The sequence below is a fragment of the Puntigrus tetrazona genome, chromosome 23 (assembly GCF_018831695.1).
Source record: "Puntigrus tetrazona isolate hp1 chromosome 23, ASM1883169v1, whole genome shotgun sequence".
Classification (NCBI taxonomy): Eukaryota; Metazoa; Chordata; class Actinopteri; order Cypriniformes; family Cyprinidae; genus Puntigrus; species Puntigrus tetrazona.
Genome location: NC_056721.1, coordinates 2696908 through 2722100, shown reverse-complemented (window position 1 = coordinate 2722100; position 25193 = coordinate 2696908). Strand labels below are relative to the sequence as shown.

Below are 25193 nucleotides of genomic sequence, written 5' to 3'. Positions count from 1 at the left end.
TATGGAGTACACCAAAATCTATTTTAAATTATAACAGCAATATAAAGGGACTAACTTATTTAACTCTTTGGAGTGCTTGTGAAACAGAAGCCTGCCTAACACACACACACACACACACACACACACACACACACACACACACACAGAACGCTGTGGAACCCTACTGTAAAATGCTATTTTACAATTATTTGTTAAATGTACCTACGTTCACAAACTCGTAAACAGAATTTTGGCATGGCAGCCAAAAGAAATAACCGTTTCCTTACCTAAATCCTGCGTTTGGACCAGGCTCAGAAGCGTCCGTCATCTTTGCGACACTGTATTTTTCTTCACTGATGGATATAAAATATAACAATAAGGAGAAGCCTAAAACCGGTCCGATCGATGCCCGGCCCGCGTCTGAACCACAACGTGAAAACTGGCCATTTAGACCAGGCTGCTGAAAAAAAATGAAACATTTTGACCATTACGACTCGGTGGCACTAAGACGCCGTCGTAGCATAGATATGCAAAACTGATTTAAACGACACAAGGCAGGCACGTGTTTGGCGTGCACGCGGTACGCCGTTTTCGCGCGCAAACTCCATTTTTGCGTGTCTGTACCAAAAGTTTTGGTTTTATTTAGCGTGCTATTTAGGTTTCCTTACCGAATGTCGTGTCCTGTCAGCTGTAGCCTGTCGGTTTAAATTGCTATTATTTAAATAAAAGAATAAAACGAACAACAGGTTACGAGATTTGATAACTTCCTTACTTAGACATTCGTGACTTAGAAATAAGTGACTCTTGGTCTTTGGACAGTTTCTGGATGAAAAGGTTTTAAAACTGTTTGTTTTGAAGCAGACATATATATATATATAAGTTTGTATTATACTGTAGACGCCTGGTTTACAAAATGCTGAAACTTTAATAACCCAGCAAGCAATTTCGTGTCTAAAAGATGTCTAATAGTCGGTTAAACACGGTCTAAAATTAATGAAAAATATTATAAATACAATTTAGCGATATGGTTTAATTTAATATATGGAATTTGTATCATTTTAAATAAAAAAAATGAAAAAAAAAAATAATATTTTAAGAAAAGAGCATGTTATCACACTTAACATTAAAACATGAATAAATGACAACATAAAAAATATTACCTGTTGATTTACTTATTTGAACAAATAAAATAACCAACAGTGAACAATGATTAATCGCTGGTTTAATTTCCAGTACACATATTAACCTCAAATGTACATGAAATAATAAATTCACCTTGCCGTCTTTATTTCAATGTTTTCCGTTTGTGCTGTTTGGGTTTTAATGCAGCATTGCACATCTGAGCTATTTGCGCTATTTTAATACATCTGCGAACTTCTCATAATTATTCCATATTGCCACTTTAAATCATTTGTATTTTTTAAGCTTTACTGTCAATTTGGAAATTTCAGAATGAGTCTTTATTGTACTTGTAAGATATTTTATTCAATTAGCTCCTGCTCTGTCTCTCTCTCAGTAACAAGCCATTGCTCGGTCATACATTCAATATAATAACAATAATTAATCCTCTGCACACATGCATGCTGAAACATGGGCCTAGTCACGATCTGCTCCCTTCATTAAAATGTCATGGTTCCTAAACATAATGACAATTAATACAAATAAATGAACACCAAATCCCGTGTTGTTTCATTCAAAATAAGCATGACAACAAACCGAGTGGACATGTTATGCCTCATTATGCTTTAAAAATGTCTTTTTTTCAATATTCATGTATAGTCTTGTTTATAATATTCCTCAACTCTCTCTCTCTCTCTCTCTCTCTCTCTCTCTAGATTTTTTTTATTTTAATGCTCAATCATGCATTTGTCATTTAAGCCGTGTAAGCTTCCCTGCACCAAAACAAAAGTAGACTAATTATTTTACATGATTTTATTTGATTGATTAGGCCTACATATTTGTTGTGTTGGCAGTAACTTTGCGAGATTCGCGTTTATTAACAAGCATTAGCCCAGCTGTACACAAAATACGACACGTTATATCACGGGGACTCCGGCGCACTGTTCAGGAGCGTAACACCCGGCCAAAACAAACCACAACGTCACGACGCTCGAACATGCGCGATGACGTCATCGGCGCGCGTCCCGGCCGGATAGAGCGTTTTCGGACAGGACAAACGGCGATGATTGTTATCACACGGCAGGGTTTTAAAGTGTCCCGTTTCATCGCAAAACCGGACAAGTGCGAGTAACAGGCGAGGGGCGTGAGCGAGTAACGCGGGGAGTCGGTTGACATAGCGTGTGGGTAAGTGGCTAGTTTGTTTACGTAGACTGAAGGCAGAAAGTTAAGCTAGCTAACAGGCTAACCTAAGCAGAACATAATAAAGTAAATCAAAGTTAAACATCGACGAAATAAAGATCTAAACGTGACTGCCGTGATCCTAAAGAGACTTCTTAACTTCATTCTGAACTGTGTGAAGTGTCATGAAGTTTTTGTGGGTTTTCAGTTCTGCCAAATGTCTGTTGTATCAACTTGTTGTTTTGTAAACAATAAAAGCTATGTGTTTTGGGGGGAACTTAAATAAGAAGTTGAAATCCTAAAGGTTCTTTCTGCCTTCTCGGTTTATGGTGCAGTGTGGCTTCATTGCTGCAAAGACCTGTAGAACAGCAGCAACACATGGATCTAAATGGGCCGGTTTTTTATGCTAACTAGGAAAGCTGTGTTGGATCAAATCAAGACCACATTAAAACTGGAGGGAGACTGCCGTTAATTAAAGAAGGCTTTTAATGATTTACTTAAAGCTTTTGCAGTGTGTGCTGCATAATTAAGAAAAATCAATGAGAGAAATGACGGCTGTCTACCTTTTGCTTAAATGTGTCCTTGTGCTGTCTTTGTGCCTGCTGACTGTGACATTAATGACTAGTTTAGCAGCTGCGCAAACAACCCACCCACTAGTTTTGCACACTATGGTTAATCACTAGTCATTATGTAGTTTTGCACATCCCTGGTAAAATAATATGAATTTAATACGACAGTAAATCGGAAAGATTTACAATATTACATTTAGAAGTTGACGCCCCTGCTTTTTTTGGTAAAAATTGACAGTTTGTATGTTGGAGAATCTTATCTCAGTTTTTCTCTCATTGTTTTGCAGTGGTTCAGACTCCTGTTTCACGTCTTGCTGCTGCCATCGTAAATAATGGAGGAGCCTCATGTTCACTGCATGTCCTGCATAAGCAGAAGATGCATGGTCAAACCTGAACCTGGCGCTTCCTGTGACCTCATCACCTGTCCTCTTGTATGTGGTGCTATCTTCCACAGCTGCAAGGCTATTGAACACAAGCTGCTGTGCCCGCTTGAAAGGGTGCCATGTCTTAACCAAAGCATTGGATGCCCTTTTACGCTGGCCCGTGGCCAGATGGCAGAGCACCTTGAGGTGTGTCCTGCAGGTGTGGTGTGCTGCACTATGGAGTGGAATAGGTGGCCAGTAAACGTCGAGGATTATCGTTCGTATGAGAGACTGAGTCAAGAAGCAGATGAGGTGGAGCAGCTTGACATGGCGCTTGCCCTTCAGGACCAGCGCACCATGTTGGCGTCACTCAAACTCGTCTCTCTGGCTCCTACTAGTGGCCCGGAGAAAAAGACTCAACGCGAAGAGCCTGGCCTAGTCTCAATTGCTCAGTCTGAATGTGTGCAGGTGGAGAGTATTGAGATGGGGCCTATGGCTGGCTGCTCAAAAGACAAAATCTCCAATGGGATTAATGGTCTAAAAGAAGAACATTATGGGGAGCTCTACCAAACTACAGTAGAAACAACCAAAAGCCTGGCCGCAGCTCTCAATGTCCTGATCCACCTTAATTCTTCAGAAACAGACTGTACAACCTCTAATGCGTCAGCTGGACTTACAGAGTGTAATGGGGAATTGCATGAAACGGTAAGGATGAGAGAGGATGCCGGGTTCAGCTGTGATAAAATAGCTAGCGGAGTCAATGGCCTAAAGGAGGAGCTACAACCTCAACAGCACCAGAAACTCATGGAGCTTGGCAGGAGTTTGGCCTCTGCTCTCGGTGCGTTAGGAGATGCTGTCAAAGGCAACGAGACGGTTAGTGGCTCGATACTAAACGACAATGGCAGGTTCAATCAGTCAGAAACTTTGGAGTCGGCAGATGTTGATATGAAGGATGTAACATCTGAAGTTAATGGTGAGACTGGGGCTGTTGGGGGAATTGATGCTGGAGAAACCGCATTAGATGTTCTTACTCATAAAGCAAGTGAGTGTAGCCCAGTCATGTTGGAAGACGTAGATAGGCGAGGTTTCTGTAATGGCTCTCATAGTATTGTAGATCACTTAATGGAATCGACCACCGAGCACCATGAAAACTCAAAGTCCCGAGGTTCTTGGGAGTTTGTTGGTCCTTTAGTTCCTCACAGGCCAGAGATCAGACACGATCAGCATGCTTTCTTGATCCAGGAGGCCTCTGGATCACAACCCCCATTGCTGCAGCAGCCAATACACGCTCAGACTCTGACCATCCAGAGAGACAATGCACTACCTATGATGGCATTAGACTTTGAAGACAGGGCTTTTGAGAGGAAACTCCAAAACCTTCAGTTGCTGCGAAATTTTATGCCACTTGCACTTAATGGACGGAAGAGCTCATATGCAGAAGTCTTTCCTCATAGAAATCCACATTGCAAAATGGAGGACAAAGCTGTGGACACATCGGATTTGGATCAGGAACCAATGGACGACCCAATGGGACTTGGCGAAATTGACTTTACGGCAGCTGCTCTGCTCTTCTGCTTGGAGGAGTCGCCGCGAGCTCGGCGGATATCCGACGCGGTCTATGCATTTGGGGGCACACGTGTAGACTTCGGTACCCAGACGTTTAGTTTCCCCGCTGCCATCTTAGCCACAAGCACGATGGTAGGTGAGGTTGCATCGGCTTCCGCTTGCGATCGAGCCGCGCCTCGCCTTTCGCAACCAAGTCCGTTTTGCACTCTGCGGCTTGATCTGACGCTGGAGCAGCTTGTGCCTCGCCCAAGCTGGGCTCCACGCGAGGGCTCCATGTTTACCTTTGAGTGCGGCCAGCTCTTCCGTCGAGAAGAGTTCCTCTCGCATTTTCGCAATGTTCATGGAGATATCCACTCTGGACTCAATGGTTGGATGGAGCACCGTTGTCCGTTAGCGTATTATGGCTGCACGTACTCCCAACGCAGATTCTGCCCATCCACTCAGGGCTCGAAGGTTGTTCATGACCGCCACCTCAGGTCCTTCGGGGTGCAACCCGACTCGGAAACTGTGACCGAACCCAAGTGTGATCACCTTAGTGGACTGCCGTTTGAAGTACTTCAACATGTAGCCAGATTTTTGGATGGTTTTAGCCTGTGTCAGCTGTCAATGGTGTCCCGTACAATGAGGGATGTATGTGCCAGTTTGCTGCAGTCTCGTGGCATGGTAGTGGTACAGTGGGAAAAGAAGCAATTTTTGGATGGAAGACGAACCTGGCAGATTAAAGACAAGGTAAAGTATATCAAAACGGTGACGGCGTGCTAATGTTAAACCAATGGTGCATCTCAATCAGCTCCTGAGCTCATAAATCAGTGTATCATGTATAAAAATAAGAACCCTTGCTCACTACACATGGGGATGGGGATTACTCAATTTCCGGTCGCTTAACTATGTACAATGTCAACATATGTTTTGAGTTTTTGGGGAAGGGGATGCATTGTAAAAAGTTAACCTGACTACTGAACTAGGCAGCTGATTGAGACACACTCGTGTCCTGAAAAGTGAAGCCAAAACATTTCGACCGCCCCTATTGGCTGGCTGCAGTACAGGCCATAATCATATAGGCCTTCGTATAAACTAATTGGACATAACCAATAAATAAAAACTAATTACACTTCAAACAATATTTTTCCCACAAAAATGGTTTCTGTCAACAAGTTTTACCATAAAATTAAACCGGTACGTAACCCTTTTGTTTTCCTGCAGGTTTGGCGTTTTAGCACAGCCTTTAGCCCAGTTAACCGGTGGGAGTTTGCAGACATCTCTAGCATGGCAGACCACCTGAAACGCTGCCCGTACAATGAAGTCCTCCGACAAGTGGACGCCGTTCCACTGCCCTGCATGTGCACGACCAGAGAGCTAACTCGAGACGGCAGATCACTTCGATCTGTTCTCAAACCAGTATCATAACGGAAACCTAGTTTGCAAAACATAACTAAAACGCTACAATATTTAACCTCTTTGTTCGACGGTATAATATCGCTGTGTAAATAAAAGGAAACTAAATATTTTTTTCTGTTTTGATGCTAAGATTATTTTTTTATTAATATATCAAAGTTTAATTTGGTCTGAAGGTGTGTGATGCTAATGGTTCCTCTAAGAAAATAACGGTTTTGCTTCCTCTTACGCAGACTCATGTTTTCTTTGTCGAGACTAAGGACCGGTTTAAAGGAGAGTAAACCTCGGTGAAGCAAGGCTTAATTCAATGGGATTATATGAGCCTCAACCTGTCAAATAGCACTTGATTTATTTGTCTTGACACCGCAAGATAATCTCCGTAAAGATTATCAGATAATGACTTCTGGTTCCTGTCAGTGCATATCCACAGTATGTTTGCATGGTTGAAGATGCCGTTTGAAATAAGACACCTCCTATGATTATTTTTGGGATGGTTCAGTTTTGCTTCATTTTATGGTGACATTGCAGACTGGTGCTCTTCGCCCTGACCTGGGAACGGCTGTCATGAGTTCAAGGGCTTGGATTTATATTGGGTTTCACAGTAAGAGAGCCGTTCTTCCTGTCACATTGCCACAGAAAAGGAGGTTTCCATTTACAGCAATTTTACGATTGCCGCTCTCTTAAAGACTTCATCCAGAAATGGCACGAATGGACGTTAGTCAAATGGCTACGTACACTCTCTATGTACCGAAGCATACATACTAAAACATACACCTTGACTTATTTTTTTACATTTGTTCTCCAGTACTGTATCACTCAATATCAGCATGCCAACCATATATCAGCATTTAGAGTCAATATTTGCACTTTACCCGCATTTTGTGGCTGTCTGCACTCCGATCTGCACTATCCTCACTAACCTGGAGTAAACGGATGCTCTGCTATTGTATTTCCTATTGAGTGAGCAGGAAAAGCTTAGGTAACACTATATTTGAGTACAAAGAAGAGCTCTATAACTTACATACATGTGGTGTGTGACATATCTTAACCCGTGTTCTGCATTTAAACGTGTGCTGTGAGGATTTGCGAAGGCTAATGTTTGAAGGCGTGATCTGCAGCTAATGAAACACCACAGATGTGTTTCTTTTAACCTTTAAGGTTTATGGAAAGCTATATGCAGCAATTATGTGTTAGGAGCTGTTTTAGGCTTCTCGGCTTGTGTGTCACCCAAGGTTGTGTGTTCATTTCCATGTAATCAAAATGAAGTGTTTTTTTTTTTAAATGCAGTCCATATATTGTGTTACTGAAGCCATGGTTGTTAGGTTTGTTTGTTTATGATCTAAGAAGGCGAATTGCCAGTACAGCTGTTGATTGCAATTGCATGTGGTTTTTGACTTAAATGAATTAAAAATATCTATATATTTTATTATCTTCATTTTGCCTCAGTGTTCTTTTATTTATTTGTTTGTGTGTTCACTGCTGAACGATAATTAATCACACACACCAACACAAGATGGCGATTATTTTATGCATCTGTATTTTTATTTATGTTAAATTCAGACTTTTAACTTAACATTTTAAAAATGTGTTTTAATTTAAATTTGATCTAAATTTCGCTTATAACGAGGCCTTTCTGATCCACGCAGCGCCCCCTGGCGGACGCGTTTTTTCCTCCCCTCAGGAAACTAACAGTCGACGCGTAACGCTACGAACCGTCCCGTATAAAGCGAGGTCTCTTTACAACCCTATAAAGCGCACAGTTGTCCCCTCACAGCCACTGTATTCTCAATAAATGTCAACAGCACTGCGTGTATTTTTAGCGCGGCCATTGATAATGTCGGTGAGCGAATGCGCATAGAGGTCGTTCCCGGTTACAGAACGCCCGCGCGTTTTACACGGCATGCCCGTGTTCAGGTTTGGTGTCATTCTGACCCCAGAGCGTTTGGACATCGAGGTGTTCGTGCTGGGCTCCCGGCCGGAGATGGGTCACTGGGATCCGGACCGAGCCGTGAAGATGAGCCCGAGCCGCCCGGTTCTGTCCACCCGCGAGCCGCGTCTGTGGACCGGAGACGTGCGTCTGTCTGAGGCGCCCACGGACACGCTGTGGTTTAAGTTCATAAAGCGTGTCGACGGAGACTTCATTTGGGAAGGTACGTGAAGGTCTCACGGACGCGCCGTTTCCAACGGATATCCACTTTCGGTTCGAACGAAACATCCTTTTAATAAACGCGTTAATAACATAAATAGTGCACTGAACGTCTCGAAACACCAGATGGAGCTGATGTTTCAAAATCGGACTTAATGGCTATAAGTTTACGGACTGTATTAAAGCCTGTTTGTTTATTTAAACAAAACGACTTCCACGTCAAAACGTTCAAGAAATAAAATATATCGTTTCTACTCAGTATAACTTTATTTATTTGCGTTTGTTTGTAACGGAGTAGTTGATGGGGGCCTTGCGCGATGAGCGCAAAAATATAAATATGTGTTTTATATTCATTTTGTTCGATGCATGCATGAAAAAGTGTTCAGATCACCTGGCTTGGAAAGTACAAACATGTCTAAACCATAAACGTGTTTAAGGCCCGGTTTAATAGACTTGATTAGCCTAAGCCAGGATTAGTCAGAGTTCAATTAGGACATTTTTAGTCATTTTCATACACTTGCCTTGGAAAAAAAACAACAACATTGGCCTGTTGCAGATGAGCAAACATTATAAAAACAAAAAACGTCTTGTAGATGTTATGCAGATGTCAAATAGACATCTCTGGGAATAACTTCCTGTAAAACAGCAAGCGTTCGGCGGAGAACGAAATGAACGAAATAATACGCGTCAAAAATACAAAGAAGTGGCGTTATTCTACGCCTTTCATCCACTGTATAATAAAAGTCATCTTAAAAGTGACTTAAAAATCATTAAAAGGGTTTCAAACGTAACGTGAATACCCGGAAAGAGACGTGAGGGTTTACGGAGAACAGCGGGAGTGCTTTCCAGTGAATTATTCATGGTTTATATCGTAAATTAAATCGGGAGAGCGGCCCACAAACGCGCGGTATATGTTATCTTTATTCATGCCGTTGCGGCGGAACACAAAAGAAAAATGGAAATAATGAGGAGGAAAAGAATGCCGCGGACCGAGAAGTGCTCTGGACATAGATTGTCTTTTTATATTTATTTATTTCACGTCACATTAAAATACGGAACGGGACGTTGTTTTTCTGACGACCGGAAATAGAACATGGACGAAAACGCAGTCAACCTCACCTCACTGTTTTTAGCCCTGCTTTGTGATTTTAAATGATTGTTTCAGACTTTCAGAGAAACCTCCCCGAACCCGAAGTGCCTCCCATCATTACAAAACAGCAGAATAAACAACTTGTTGTGGAAAGTGTTTTAATTTTTTGTGATAGTTATGCATTTTGGTGCAAACGGGCTAGCGGTGGCTAAGAGTAGGATGAAATTCTCATAGCTTGTTGGGTAATTCAATAAGATCTTTAGCCAAATGTAACTCTGCGTCACCGTCGTCGTAATAAAGTAATAAGGGAGGTTAATATTAATAATAATACATCAAACCGCAAAGAGAGATGTGTGTATGACTTGAAATGAAAACGTAAACCCTGACAAGTATTCACGCATCAACACAAACGGCACACGTACATCTGCAAGGTGTCTGGTAAAAATCTCTGAACGTGGAAAGCTGTCTGTGAACATCCGGCAGACGTCAGTTTTACATGCCTTCTAAATCATAAACATCTTAAAGACGTCTAACAGACGTCTGTTTGACATCTAAAAGGAAATGTCCTAATGATGTGTCGCAGGTGAGCAGACACTACATAATACGTCTTGCAGATCGTCAGCTAGACGTCTCCTAGGTCTAGGAATACTTGATATTCTCTTGGTTTTATAGGGGTCAATGAAATGTCAATCATGTCGTAAGGGACTCACCTGATGATGCCACGGGGGACCAGTGAAATTAAAAACACTGAGAAAGGCATTTTCTTACCTTGAATAAATTACATAGAATTAACATTAATTGAAATAAACATAAGGAACTTACGAGATCGAACTCTGAACTTCTCTTCGGGAGCCAAGCGGCGAACGTTTCAAACTGATGAAAAGCGCAGTGTCATTCGAACCTGAACGTGACCTGCTCTGCCAGAGGAGCCAGGCTGTCGACTCGGTGGCGGTTTTCTCCTTCTGTCATGTTTCTTATTTGAATGAATGCGCCTGTGTGTGACAAATCGCCTATCTGCTCCAGTGCTCACGCCGTCTGCTGACTGAGGTTTAGATTGAGCCGTTGTTTGCTGACACCCTGTCCGTTCACACGGCCTCATATGAAAACAACTGAGATCTTTATTGCGTCGAGATGTGTTCTCCTGATTGAAATGATGCTTGTTGATTGCACGCCGTGGCAGGTGAACTGGCTGTGAGCGTGCCTCAGGTAAGCAAGCGTGAAATGATAGCCCTCCAGCTGAGATAAAAGTACTCTGATCAGTGGAGTGTTTCGGTTCTCAGCGACCAGACAAGGACAGACTCGGGGTTTAGGACGTATTGGTGTGTACACTTCAGTAGGTTCTAATTCTGCAGCAGGTTCTTCTGTATACAACTTAGAGGGAAAACCATATATGTTATTTTTTTTATTTAGTACTATCCTGAATAAGCAATTTCACATAACAGGTGTTCACATGTACCCCACAAGACAAAGTAATAACTGAATTGATAAAAATGAATCCATTCAAAAGTTTTCATACCCTCATTTGGATGATGTTTCCTCGTCAGATTTTGAGAAATGTAGCATTACGTCACTTGCTCACCAATCCTCTGCAGTGCCATCGGAATAAAACTGGACGGACTGGAGGGGTGTTTGGACTCTCTTTCTAACGGCACCCATTCAGTGCCGAGGATTGATTGGTGAGCGCGTGACGTATTAGTGAACTGCAAATCTGGAAATATGGTATAACTGTTCCCAATATTGTATGGCAATATTGCTTTAAGACGTACAAACTCAAGCCCGCCCATTTAAACTCCACCACCTGCATGCCGTGTGCTGTATATAATATGCAGCATACAATGCTTCAGCTGAGACCGCAAGCATGAGAATAGTAATGGCATAGGTTTTGCTCATGCTACATGAGTCAGCGTGGAGAGCTTGTGTGGGCTGCAGCTGTGAGACTCTCATCAGCCCAGCAGTGGAAAGGGCGACAGCAGTGGGGTGGGATGATAAATGTCGGACGAGTAACAAACCCCCCACGTACTTTCAGAACGAATGTGAGTTTGGGATGCATGCAGTTTCTGAAACCCATACGCTCTCCCTCATTACAGCGCATTACATGTAGCACAGAGGCGGCACTGCGCTACAGCTTTTAGCAACGCAAGGACTCCTTTGAATGTTTACAGTTTTATGACTCAAGCTTATGACTTGGCCATCAAAATTATGCAGAATTATGCCCATTGCAGAAAGTTGCTGAATTAATGAGGGAAACCTTTAGCTTTTAAATGCGAACTTTCAGAGGTCAGGAACAGGTGACCTCCAGAGTCGGAAAAACACTCAGTAATTTAATTGGCTATTGACCTCATCCTTCAGAAATAAAAGGCTTTCACAAAAAAAGCAGTTTTTCTCAGAAACGGACAATAATGTGTATTTCAAAGGCTTTTCGAGAGTCTCTGAAATTGTGAAGCATGAAATAATGTCATTTCCATTGTTAAATTTCTCATTAAATTCCTACTGTTGTATAGTTCGGATGGAATAAAAGTGCTTTTTACATTAGTGTAAGTATACAAGTTTGAGTTTTATTGAAATTAGAAGTTTATTGAGGCAAACGACTGAAAACCAGATTTCCTTTTCGTGGTATAATTTATTCTAGTTTGTCATTGATGTGCAAATGATTGAGATGATTATGTGACTGGCTGATGATTGTTTGATGTGTGTGTCTACAGGCAGTGGGCCACATCATGACCGACACTGTGTGTATGACGACAGTAACATGGTGGACGGGGTGCACTGCCATCCCATTGGTCACTGGATTGAAGAGACGGGCCACACAGATGAGATGAAGCACACTACCAACTTTTACTTCAGCGTAGCGGGACAGCAAGCCATCCACTTCTCTCAGTATGTGTGAATGAATTTCTCACCCAGTTTTAATGCAAAGTCACATTTATCTTTGCTGGGCAAAAGTCATATAAGAAATCCAGTCATTTTCGAGCAGTTTTGCTGCAGAAAGCTGCTTTGTTTGAAAGTGACTTCTGTTTGAGCGGTGCTTCATACCTCAAGCAATTGACAGTGGACCTCAAAGTTTAGCCGATATGTTTTGATAAAATACTCATCTGCATGCTGGATGGCCTGAGGGCGATTAAACTTCAAGCTAATTTTACATTTTTAGATCAACTGTTCCTTTAACATATTCAAACTCTGCATCCTGTTCATGCAGATTTCTATTGGAACGGCTGGAATTAACCCGAGAAACTTCGGAGAAACTGTAAATGTGACTTTAATGGGATTTATCAGTGAACACATGATATCACAAACATTACGTTCTACAATCTCTAATCCAATAGAGCGTGTGGGTTGATGTTCTTTCATAAAGAAATAGCTTTCCTAAAAATCTAAACCATAAGACTATCTTTTGTGAAACAAAAGAGAAGTTTAGCAGAACGTTGTTTACACAGTGAATGAACTGTGTTCACCGTATTGACCAATCAGCATTCAGAACCACTGACAGCCCCCACAGAGCTTCTGGAGGGCCACCATCCATCCAGCTCCAACACGTCTGCTTGGACAATCACCCGCTTGACCTTAATTAGCTGGTTCATGTGTGTTTAATTAGAGCTGGAGCTAACCTTGGCAGAAGGGTGGCCCTCCAGGAGCAGGAATGGACACCCCTGATACAGAGCAACCTGAAGTGAAGTGTCTTGGTCAAGAGCTCAATGCTGATAACAGACCTTAAAACGAATCGCTTTATATTAAGGATTACAAGCCCAGAACATTAGACCCTAAGCTAACGCTATCCTATTATGCTCAGAGATACACATCAGAAACCCCCTTTTTCTTTTATCTCTCTCTCTCTATCTCTCTCTCTCTCTAAATTAAAACAGTATGCTTTATTATTAGCTTTATGTTCTGAAAACTGTGTGAGTGCAGTTTCATTACACTGTAAAATTAATAAGGCACTCGTAACTGAGAGTTTCGCAAAAATTGAGCTCCTAATAGTCTTATTCACTGTCATTGCTAATGGTCTCATTCAAATGAAAGTCAATGCTCTCATTAAAATTTTACGTTTTAACAAATGCCAGTTTCCACTTGTGTTGTAGTGTTTAAGGTAAGGATCACTATTGCTATTACTCATACTTAAACACTTAAGTTTTGTTTATATTCAAAATTTGAAGTCATTTGGATTCTTTTGTACTGTGAACCTTAAGTCTTTCCTTGTCAGTGAGGTTTTATTTGGTAACCACCATTATTACATTTTAACATTATAACAAAGTTCATGTTCCTCAAAATATATAGTTGTATGAATAATTGAACATGCTGTATGTCAAAAGTAAGAACTGAGCCTCAAACCCATTCTGGTACTTTTTAAATGAACTTTCCAACGTTCATGTGTTGAATGTGAGTAAGTTTCATTAAAAAGGCAACATTTTGAACAAAAAAAGCTGAAAAAATTGTTTTTTCATCAAGTCTACGACTGGATGACATTCAGATAGAAGAACGGTGTCAAAATAACCAAAGCACTTCAACAAAAACCCTCACAATTAGAGAACAGCAATGGTTGTAGCACAAAAAAGATTAGAACTAAAGTTTCTGAAGGTTACAGCAGTCTCTACAATCATTTCATTTTGGACGCAAAACCATTTGCATTCACTCTGCCATGTGACTTGCTGCAGAAAACATTCCCCAGTTTGATAATGAACATAATGTTTCCCATCAGACCCCGAAAATTAATGTTGCATTCATCCCTAAAGTGCACTTTGGACCAGTTCTCCTCCATCTCTACACAACATGCTCCTCATCAAAGGTGAACGTAGCCTTTTGATTCTTATTGCTGATGAGAGGTTTGGTCACTGCAGAGTGCACTTTCAGTCTGACTTCTCTTAAACATGTCAAGACAGATCTCTACCCTGTTAAGTGCTAAGCAATTACAGCTGCATTGCTGAACTGATTCTCCATTGAGAGTCTCTGCATTAACCTGTCTTCTCATGCATTAGTCTTTTGTGACCTACCTGCCTATTGGGGACATTTGAATGAGTTAGTGACATTGTACAGATGCGATATTTGAGAAATCACAGATTTGGAACAACCAACCTCTCTTGCAGTGGCTGCTGTTAGCTTTTATCTAGACAACCTGCCATCAGAGAATGAGAGTAGTCATATAGTCCTAGAATATCGCAACTTTTCATTTCTCTTAGTACATGATACAACTACAGAAGAGTCCAGTTTTAAACAGGAAAAATTAGGAAACTGGTCATTTTCGAACGCGATGCTGCTGGTGTAAATGCAATGGATTCAATGATCTATGCTAAGCTAAGCTAAAAGTGCTATCCCCAGACCCAGAGATCGGCTGAACGGATTCACAAACTATAAAACTCAACTGTTTAAATCTGGAGGAGTTGAAGAATGAGCCTATTTCCAAAAAAAGTGGAGTGCCAAAGATTCCTCATAATTCAGAAACACAAGCAGGCAAACAAGTACTTTTAAAACGGAAAACTTCTGAATCACAGTAAAGCGCCTCAGCGAACAACAGATTAAAGATATCAAACTTAACTTAAAGATAAAATGGACTTAATTTAAGCATTTGCCAACCCTTAAATCCACAGATAGTAACATCTAATTAGCCAGAAGCATCCTTTCCTGTTTTCATCTCTTTTTTTAATTGTGTGTACGGTTTCAACAGCACTCTGTAATTAGCTCAATGACTCTAAATCTCTCAACTCCTTTGGCAGTGAGCTCTAAGTGCTTGTGTCGTTTGACCTCTGACCTTGGTCTAATGGCACAATTCAAAAGTGGAGATGGATAAAAAAAGCCTGGGTCATTGAGTCTGATGTAGGGGAATCCATTAGAACAGCAACAGATCTACAGTGTCAAAGAGGCTGGTGCAACTCCGAGAGGGCAGAGATGTTATGTCTTCTCAAGACAGAATGCACAGTCATCTTAATAAAAAGTAAAACACAGAAAGACTCTAATCGGGTGAGCTCAACCAAAAACATTCACTCGCCCTCGTGTTCCAAACCTGAGTGGCTTTCTCTGCTCTGTCAAAGACAAATGATTTCATTAGAAAAGTTTGGACACTCTTGAACATTTCGACTAAAGAACAAACCAAATTGAAGTTTTTGTTTACTGAAAATTTTGTTCTTTGCCACAAATTTAATTACTGCAGTAGGCATATATTTCCTGGAGCCCTTTCCGATCTTAAAGAACTTGACCGACTTCGATAGTGAAAGTAGGACTAGTACAACTAGTATTTTTGTTTTAGTTATCACTGGATTTTTTGTTTTGTTCGATCTCTCGTGCCTGGTCTCTCCTCCTCTTTGCGTATTCTGTCAAAAAGTGATAAATTACACAGGAAGTGGATGTCTGAAATGAGATTCAGGAGTAGGCCAATTTAAATCATCACAATAATAAAGCCCTGTGCCGGCATCAACTTCACAAACTGGCAAATCCAGTCGCTGTTGGACACAAAGTCACGTATTCATTAAGATCTAGTGTTCGTCTGCCCATTCTGTCATTAATAATGGTGAAAATATTAAACTTGCTCTTCTCTTTTGTATACGAACAAACAAACAAAATATATATTTTAGCATATTTATAAATATACTGTAAAATAATGTACTTTAGCAAACTAAATGTAATGTTTAGACACTTAATTGCATGTTAATTGCAATGAAATAAAATGTACTATGCTTAAAAACGTCAACTTTGGAGTATTTTTCGATCCACTTACATCTTTACTGTGCTTTACTATATATACTATATATATTTGAATTTAAATGTTAAATCTCTGTACCTGTACCTTATGTCTTACACACTGCAGTAGTTGCATTTTAGTCCATGTAGAGCATTGGTCTCAAACTCAATTCTTATAGGGCCACAGCTCTGCACATTTTTGCTCCAATCCCAATCAAACACACCCGATCCAGCTAATCAAGCTCTTCAGGATCACTGGTAACTTCCAGGTAGGTGGGATTTTGAGCCGGTTGGAGCTCCGGCCCTCCAGGAATTGAGCTTGAGACCAGTGATGTTGAGTATATTTCATTTATATTATCAAATAACACACTACTCTCCTTCGCATGTGCTATAGTATATTAGTCGACACATAAACATAGGTGAAAAAATTACACATGATTATTAAAATGATTTAAAATGTACTTTAAAAACTTTTAATTTCCATTACAACATGCACTTTTTAAAAGTGTACTCAAGTGACCTTTTATGTAGTTAATGTCTGCAAATATTTTTTCCCCATTTACTTCAGGTTTGAAGTGCTCGTGTTATACAATTAAGTGCATGTCTTTTTTTTTTTTTTTTTTTTTTTTCCAAGGCTTGAAGGAGCTGTGGAACTACAGAAGCTTCAATGACATGACTAAGAGCAGAAAAATTAACTGCAGGAACTAGAAAGCGGATTTTTCTTGTGTCAGTGTTTTCTATATTTACAATAGAGTATGAGTCAATGTTCCTACAGTTCACCCACTCAGAAGTCTGTCTTTGACTCTATAAGAAACGAACAACCGTAAAAACTCAGGAAACAGTGTCTGTGTGTATTAATTACCAAGTCTAAGTCGCACCAAATGGAGAGTGTAAAAAACTCGAATGCAAAAAAGTCCCAAGTTAATCTTCAGACTCAAGTAAGCCTTGTTAGGTCACTGACCACTAATTAAACACAACCTGTACTTGCCACCTTTACTCAATTCTAATGCACTACGCGTGCTCGCTTCTAAAGCAGAGTTCAAATACACACACACACACACACACACACACAAACAAGTCATTTGTAGAAGGAATACATTGCGCGCTTCGTGTACAGCAGCACCAAAAAGCATTAGGCCACTTAGACCACACAGGAAAAATATATACATGTCATTGTCTTTGACATCAAACCAGGCGTCCTGCCCTCCAGAAGATTTTGGGCAGAGGATAGATCACACTCAACGCTTCAGACCATTAACCTGCAGCAAATTCACTTTCACATCAATCATCTCATTTATTCCTTTCCGTCGAAGAGACGTGTGGGTTTCTGAGGTAAAAAGACATCTCTCACCTGATGTCTCTGACCTTCCTACCTTCATTCCCCCGGCTGTCAGTCTCTCTCCTCACACCGCTAAACACTCATTAGCATTTCCATTATTTGAGTCTGGAGCTCTCATATACGCGAGGGAGACCCTGCTGACATGACTGTCTCAGAAATGATAGACGCTGAAAATGTACATCTAAAACCATCTCCTCTCTTCTCGTTTTCTTTCCTTTCTGCCTTGTCCATTTTGTCCAATTATTTACTTCCTTTCACATCCACGGGGTTCCCCATTTTTTTCTTTTCTCGCCCTTCAAGTCCTTTCCTTTTCTTTCTTTTCCTTTCCTTTATTTTTCTTTCCTGTTTTATCCTATGTTTCTGTCCTTTCCTTTCCTTTCCTATCTGTACATAACCGTTTATAACACTTTTTCCATAAAATATGACATTCGACTCTACATAACCATTTAGGTTAATTATTTCAAAACAAATGCATATTTATTCTCTATAAGTTGGCCTAAAAGAGTCACCTCTCAGATACCTATTACAGAAATCGCTTTTAATATATAAAAACTACAATAGATACATTGTTTTTTAAGGAAACTATGTCTACGTATTCATTATAATGGAAGAGGGGATTGGGAAAAATACCCCTTCAGTTTTGCAATCCTAAGATGACTACAAAGAGCCAGGGGTTGGCTTCAATGGCAAAAGGCACTGAGAAGTAAATCACTATGCAGTAACGCCATCAGTGCGGCTGTTAAAGGCACATTTTTTAATGCACTATATGTTTTATGATGTCCCCTATCAAAGTGCCACATCTATTTCCCCGCCTTGCTCTGGGATCTCATGATATAACTATTAAGCGCTGGCGATCGTATGTTACACCAGGGACACATGAGGGAATTTTCCAGAGAATAGTCTGGTCTGTTTAATTATGTTTTTTCGCTGCTCTCAATCTCCTCCCAACTCGTCACATATTGCTTGGTCCGGACCCTTTAGAATCATTTTTCAATGCTTTTTTTAAAAAAGAAACCTGAGATACTGGGAATTTTATCGTCGCGATTAAATGATATTGTTAAATACCATTACAAAGCATAATGCTATTTTGTAATAATAATAAAGCCATTGCAGTGCATTATAAAATAGTTTGACCTCTTCGGTTGCTATATACAATACGTTTTCCGTCTCTGGCTGGCTTGCTTAATTTCCTCGCTCTCTTCTCTTTAGGGTGCTGCCACGTGTCTGGTTGGGCAGCTGCCCTCGACGGCTCGAACATGTAACAATAAAACTGAAGCAGGAACTGGGTGTTACAGCGGTGATGAACTTTCAGACAGAGTTGGACGTCATAAACAACTCCCACGGCTGCCGGCGTGACCTCAGCCAGCCCATGATCCCCGAGACCATGACGAACCTGTACAAAGACTGTGGCCTTTCGTACATCTGGATCCCCACTCCAGACATGAGCACGGACGGTCAGGCATTGATTTGTTTTAATGTGCATTCTACTAACTGTAAGAGCCTCTTTGAGTACTGTAATTGTTCCCTCCGCAGGACGCACACGGATGCTGCCGCAGGCCGTGTTCTTGCTCTACGGACTGCTGGAGAACGGTCACACAGTGTACGTTCACTGTAACGCAGGAGTGGGTCGCTCCACCGCCGCCGTGTGCGGGCTCCTGATGTACGTGTTGGGCTGGGGACTCAGGAAAGTGCAGTACTACCTCACTTCCAGAAGGGCAGCGGTCTATATAGACGAGGAAGCGCTGGTGAGAGCCCAAAATGACTTTCGTATGAAGTTCGGACGCCTCCGGATGTCTGCCTGCAACGCGGAGACATGAAAACAGCGCCCTCTTCTGGACGGGAGAACAAAGAGACTTTAATAACGGCAAAAACACTACTGTCGCACATCGATCCAGTGTAACCACATGAGTGTATTGCTCTGTTTATCCTTTGAAATGTTTTCCCAGGCTCGCCTGGTTATTGTTCATTCATCTTGACATGGTCGTCATTTAAAAAGGCACCTTGAGGCAGCAGTCGCCTCAGACTGCTAATGTAACGGTTATTATTCATATATCTGCCCCTTTTCTCCTCTAACATGCCTCTTTCATTCATTTACGAATGTAACTATATTCTTGTTATATATTCTTGTCATAGCAATTTCCCTGCCCTTGAAATAAGCTGCCATAATGAAAAGCTCTTTCCACTTGACCTTTCAATAAATATAGACTAGTGTCACCACATTAGGAGACTTTGTGTGAAAAATGAAAAGATTTGCTCCAGAAAATAAAAGAACAAAAAAAGGTTCATTGGGTTACATAGAAGGTACCATTAATGAACCTCAAGTCAAATACAGGAATAAATAGTAGAGTGTAAGCACAAGAGGGAAAAAAGAGAAATATCGATACAGGTTTTTCATCCTTGTCCAGGAAAATCCAAAATAATCATTTATACAAATAACAGTAACACTAGGCCTGACATTTACTTAAATAAATATAATCAAATTCAATCGAATTGTAATAATAATACAAAAAACACAAATTATAGATACACTAGCATGCAAACATTTCAAAATTATTATTTTGATGTAACATTACTTTATTATTATTATTATTATTATTATCAGCGTAGAATTTATTCGAAATATTTTGTGCCTTACAGGAATAGTTCAACCAAACATGAATATTCCGTCATCATTTACGCATCCATTTTTTTTGTTCTGCCAACACAAAGGAAAACGCTGTAAAAAAACATTTCCTTACAATTTACAGTAAAAAAAAAAAGCAGCCGTGGTTGCCAGAATTCAACCGTAAAAAATACGGTAACAGCATTTTAGGTTTTGCGGTTTTATTGTAATTTAACGAACTGATGTAATGTTAATAAACCAACCTATTAAAGCACTGAAATCTGTTTTGTACCTCTGAAACACACCGATAAACACCAAAAGCAGGTGGGGATGAACCAAAGCCCATCACAAGACATTATAAATGCCACTTTTGATCAATTTAAAAGCACCCTTGCTTAATAAAAGTATCGATTGCTTTGTTTAAAATGAATAAAAATAACATCAACATGTCTGTATGTTTAAATATTTTTACTGAAAAACAAGACAAAGATTGTTTTTCTTTTTTTTGCTCAGCGTAGTCATCCAGCACTACAGTTAAATGTGTGTTTGCCGTGAGCGCCATGCCATGACGAAGCAGGAGAGAACCACAGATGAGTCACTGGACCGTGGGCATTATTTCACACAATAATACTCACCCTGATCCAAAGTCAGCTTTCATATAAATACAGCCTCCACCAAACTACAGCAACCCTGGAGTGAATTTACTGTACTCCGTCTATTCCAGGGACTAGATAAAGTAGCTTGGAGATTTGGGTATAAGTTGAAGTTTTTTTACAGTCACGTGATCTTTTACTGAGCCGCTTCAAAAGGATAATGTTATTCATCTATTTACATAATCCTAATGCAGTCTTTTGTCCTGCGTCTCGCCGAAAGTCTCCATTTAGACTGGAAGACAGATAAATAAAGATGAAAGCGTTATTGCACTTTTTGGTGAAAGAAAGAGTTTTGCGCGGCAGAAGATGACCTGTCACAGGTATTTAGGTGTGACTCTGAGGATTTCACCGCGTTTGTGTGCATGTGTCATTCAGAGGTCGCCATATGTTATTATTGGAGGCGTAGAATCTGATTTTGTACAGCGCCGTACCTATTTTTAGCAGCGCTGGTCGTTCCATGCTCTTCCACCACAGAAAACACAGATCCGGCATCCTAAATGTACTGGTTTCAAACAGCATCCTGCATGACTGCGTGCAATTTTTATCGTCGTCATAATCATAAAACTATAGATGTGTGACGGTTTTGTTCAGTTTTCTGTTTAAATGGGTTGCAAGAAAGAAAAGGTAATCTCCAGTTCACCAATTAACGTCATAAAGAGTGCTTGTAAGAAACAAATCCATCGTGTTTTCATCAAGCCTGTATGATTTTTTTGTTCTGTCAACACAAAGGAACGCTGTCAAAAACTATTTACGTACAATTTACAGTAAAAATAAACCAGCCGTGGTTGCCAGAATTCAACCGTAAAAAATACGGTAACAGCATTTTAGGTTTTGCGGTTTTACTGTAATTTAATTTACTGATGTAATGTTAATAAATCAACCTAAAAATACACTGAAATCTGTTTTGTACCTCTGAAACACACCGATAAACACCAAAAGCAGGTGGGGATGAACCAAAGCCCATCACGAGCAGCTTTTAAACATGAACACATATATAGAAGGTACTCATTCACACAAACACTAAACACCATAAACTGAAATATGCAATAAACATTCATTTAACAACAACCCTAATAAACATAACGGATAAGAAAAAAAAGTGATTTTAAAGAAAAATTGTACAGCAATTTACCATTTAATAGCTTTTTACCTTTTTCTGTACCATTTATTCTGTCTTCAATTCTATTTCTTACAGTTAAAGCCTTACGTTTCTTACACCCTTTTCAAAATGTGTTACAAGCAGCTTAAGATGCATCTCTGGAGATCGTCAGCACTTTGCGCTTTCGTGTAAGAATTGTAAGAAGCCGTAAAACAGACAAATCCAACCAGTGTGTCTGTGTTTTATCAATGCACATTTAAATTTCCCATGCATGGGAATGGAAAAACAGGCAAGTTAATTCCAAATAAAAATCACCAGCGAGAGGCCCAGAAATGAGCTCATTGTTCATTTGCTATAGCTGCTGTAAAATAGCCCATAATTAAGCCGTTGTGCCTGCATGTCCCTAATCATTATTAAACATTGATTCCTCCTTTTATAAAAGAACGGTGTATAAATCAGAAAATTGCTTTTAATGGCTGACTACTATTCACCCACAAATTCTGCAATTTAGCATTAAATGAACTCTTAAATTCAACCAGCTACCACAATTTTATTCTAATCCGCGATCATTTACATCTACTTGAGTAATAATGCGTTTGACTGTACTTTCCGCACTTAACTGACTATAAGAGCACTCGCGTCTGATTGACTTCAAAACAGCACAGAGATGCATCAATGCGTCAAATCTCATCTTTCATTCGTTCTTATGTAATGCACATATTGGCCAAAAATGACATTTCCTGCCATCGCTTACTCACCAACATTTTTAGATCCCGGCTATACTGGCACAGTTATATTAGCTTTAAAATAAGTTGTTTTCAGTTGTTTGGTGTTTTCCTTCCACATTGGGTTCTGTAAATTCATTCCTTACCAGCGAAATTTCCCATAAGTCTTTGGGTGAGTCTATTAGCCCACTAGCCCATTGAGCTGGACAGCCATTGATCATAAAGACAAACTTCAGTTCTCTTTCTCCTGACGGTATTTTCATTTTCTCCTCCTGGTGAATTCTCCTCCTTTATCATTTATAACGTTATATGTTTTATCCAGGCGAAGCAGATGTTTTCATCCTTTGCGAAACGTTCAACTATTTTATAACTTGACGCTTCATCTTAATTATGCAGTGCTGGAGATTAGAAACGCTGATTGAACAAGGTGCGAAAAATGTATGGGCATCAGCGAAACAATTAAAGCGCAGACAGAAAGCAATAATGCATCCCGAGTGAACAGCGGTAACCCGCGTGACCTCCGCTAACTCGGATAGAAAGCAGTGAAAAGCAGCAAATTGCTGCGAGAAACATCATTTGCATTTGAATGTTCCTAAGTGAGTTTTGATCAGTTTCTGAAGTTCTTCCGCCAGTCCGAATAACTTTCCACGCTCACGCATAATTATTCCTCTCAAGTGTGAGAGAAACGCTCGTGCTGAGCCCAGTTATTAGTCCAGAAATTGTTTAGGAGGTGCCAAGTTTATAATGAGCGCTTTTTTAGAAAGAAACGAAACAACTGGATTTGCTGAGGTTTGCTTTTTTTGCGGATGCCATTGTGAATATATATAAGTATAATTTTCTTCTGGACACTAACACACTTGACGCACTGATGCATCTAAAAACGCATACTGACTACGGCGTTTGAATGTACGCTTAAAAGTATGCTCGAGGCCGTATAGTTTTATAAAAGTATGAAATTCATATGTACTACGTCTGCCGTTCTCCCATGGCCTCACGTGATAGTAAAGTGTCCATCAGACATGCACTTGATTTTGAATGCAGCAATTATATTTATAATATAAGATTCTGCGCTGTAAATGTTGATAAGGGCACGCAACACATTCATAGCGCACGCACAGATAATCAGAGAGATAATCAGATCATAAGATGGAGAGTTTGAACTGCATTTGATCGGATAAACGCCATTGAAATCATTTGACAGCTTGTGTGTGTTTCAGAGAGATAAGTGTCGACTCCCACAATGGCGGTTGAATCGTCGGAGCAGAACTTTGAATAAATGAATGTGGAATGAACCACAACAATTACCAAAAAAAACGAATTCCTGTTCGGAGCGCATGGCTGATAATTAAAATTAGAATTACAAATCAAAAATGTGCTCGGAAAATTTCCGAACTGCGCAATAGCGAAAGCAAACCGCATAAACCTCATCAATCAACCGATTGAAACTTGTAATCAAACGGTAAATTGAATCAAATTGCAATTACTCGACGAAGCGAGTCCCCCAATAACTTATTTTTTTCAAAAGTTACTATAACAGGCAAACTGAACTCAGTTTTTGTATGTTGGTCTGTGTAAACATGCAGGTGTGTGTCTTTTTGCCATTGTGTCGCATTTAAATTCAACGGACGGCCCTTAAATGGCTTTCATGATTGCGTGCGATTAAGATCCAGCAGGTGCCAGAACTAAACAAGAACGCGACACCTGAGGACGGTGATTCATTTGCAACAGATGTTAAACTGTTTCATTTAGTCAAAATCGTGACTGTTTTGGCAGTGATTGAATTACTCGTTTTGTGCATGTGTTCGCGTGGTTAATACTTTGCATTTCCATTAGAAATAAAGCAAATTTTAATATTGTTCCGATAAAGCTGTATTTAAACTTACTCAAATAACAAAAAAACCCACAACAACAGAAAATAAAGCCTGCAAACTGTAAACAAAGAGAGCATATAACCACATAATTTATTCAGGCAGCGCTGCACTTTTCAGTATGAAAGTCTTTGTTCAGAAAACTCTGAATTAGACACATGCACACAAAATTCAGAGTAATATAACTGCAGCCTGTTAAAAAACCTTCAAACTGGTTCATTGATGTCAAGTAGTCAGACTCTTTTGTTGTTGTTTTTCATGTGCCATGTGCTCTGTGTGACCTACTTTCTGTTAATTGTCTTATTGTGTTTTGAGTTAATTATGTCATTTACTTTGTTATATAAGTTCCTGTTTTATACTGTTCAGATCGTCCATTCTCGTCTTTGTAAGTTTCTTTACTACATGTGGTGTCTGTCTGCCTGCCTGCCTGTAGTATTATTGTTTGCTCTTTAGTGGAAGATTAAAACTGTTAAAGTTATATTCTCGCAGAGTGCCGAGAGCAGCTTCCAGACTGATTCAGGTGACTGAAAGTACTATGAACCTGAACTTTCTGGGATTTGATGCTGTGAATTGTAGCAATATCAAAATCACAAGGTACCTCGAAAAGAAACTTATTTATTAGCAAATTCATTTCCTTGTAGCTTATGGCAAAGTAAAGAAAACACTCATTGCTGAGAAGTGCTTAGCTAATTGTTCTTTAGCTGATTGCTTATTGAAAACAAATTAAAAAGCATCTGTGTTTCTTTGCGAGTAAAGTAATGTGGTTAATTATCCATTGTTGTAAATATAAAAATGCAAGTGCGTTTCTGAAGAGAAAATTAGGTTTTGTTTGGGAA

The 25193-nt window shown here is 40.0% G+C and overlaps 2 protein-coding genes across 2 annotated transcripts; both read left to right on the top strand.

Moving 5' to 3' along the window:
* Positions 1-2071: 2071 nt before the first annotated feature.
* On the top strand, positions 2072-7604 carry fbxo30b (F-box protein 30b). Its single transcript, XM_043224880.1, has 3 exons — positions 2072-2283; positions 3134-5503; positions 5978-7604. Exons 2-3 carry the CDS (start codon positions 3179-3181, stop codon positions 6179-6181), a joined length of 2529 nt encoding a protein of 842 aa, XP_043080815.1. The 5' UTR covers positions 2072-2283; positions 3134-3178; the 3' UTR covers positions 6182-7604.
* A 191-nt stretch (positions 7605-7795) lies between these two features.
* On the top strand, positions 7796-20286 carry epm2a (EPM2A glucan phosphatase, laforin). Its single transcript, XM_043224929.1, has 4 exons — positions 7796-8319; positions 12108-12282; positions 18620-18864; positions 18944-20286. Exons 1-4 carry the CDS (start codon positions 8070-8072, stop codon positions 19225-19227), a joined length of 954 nt encoding a protein of 317 aa, XP_043080864.1. The 5' UTR covers positions 7796-8069; the 3' UTR covers positions 19228-20286.
* The last annotated feature ends 4907 nt before the right edge of the window (positions 20287-25193 follow it).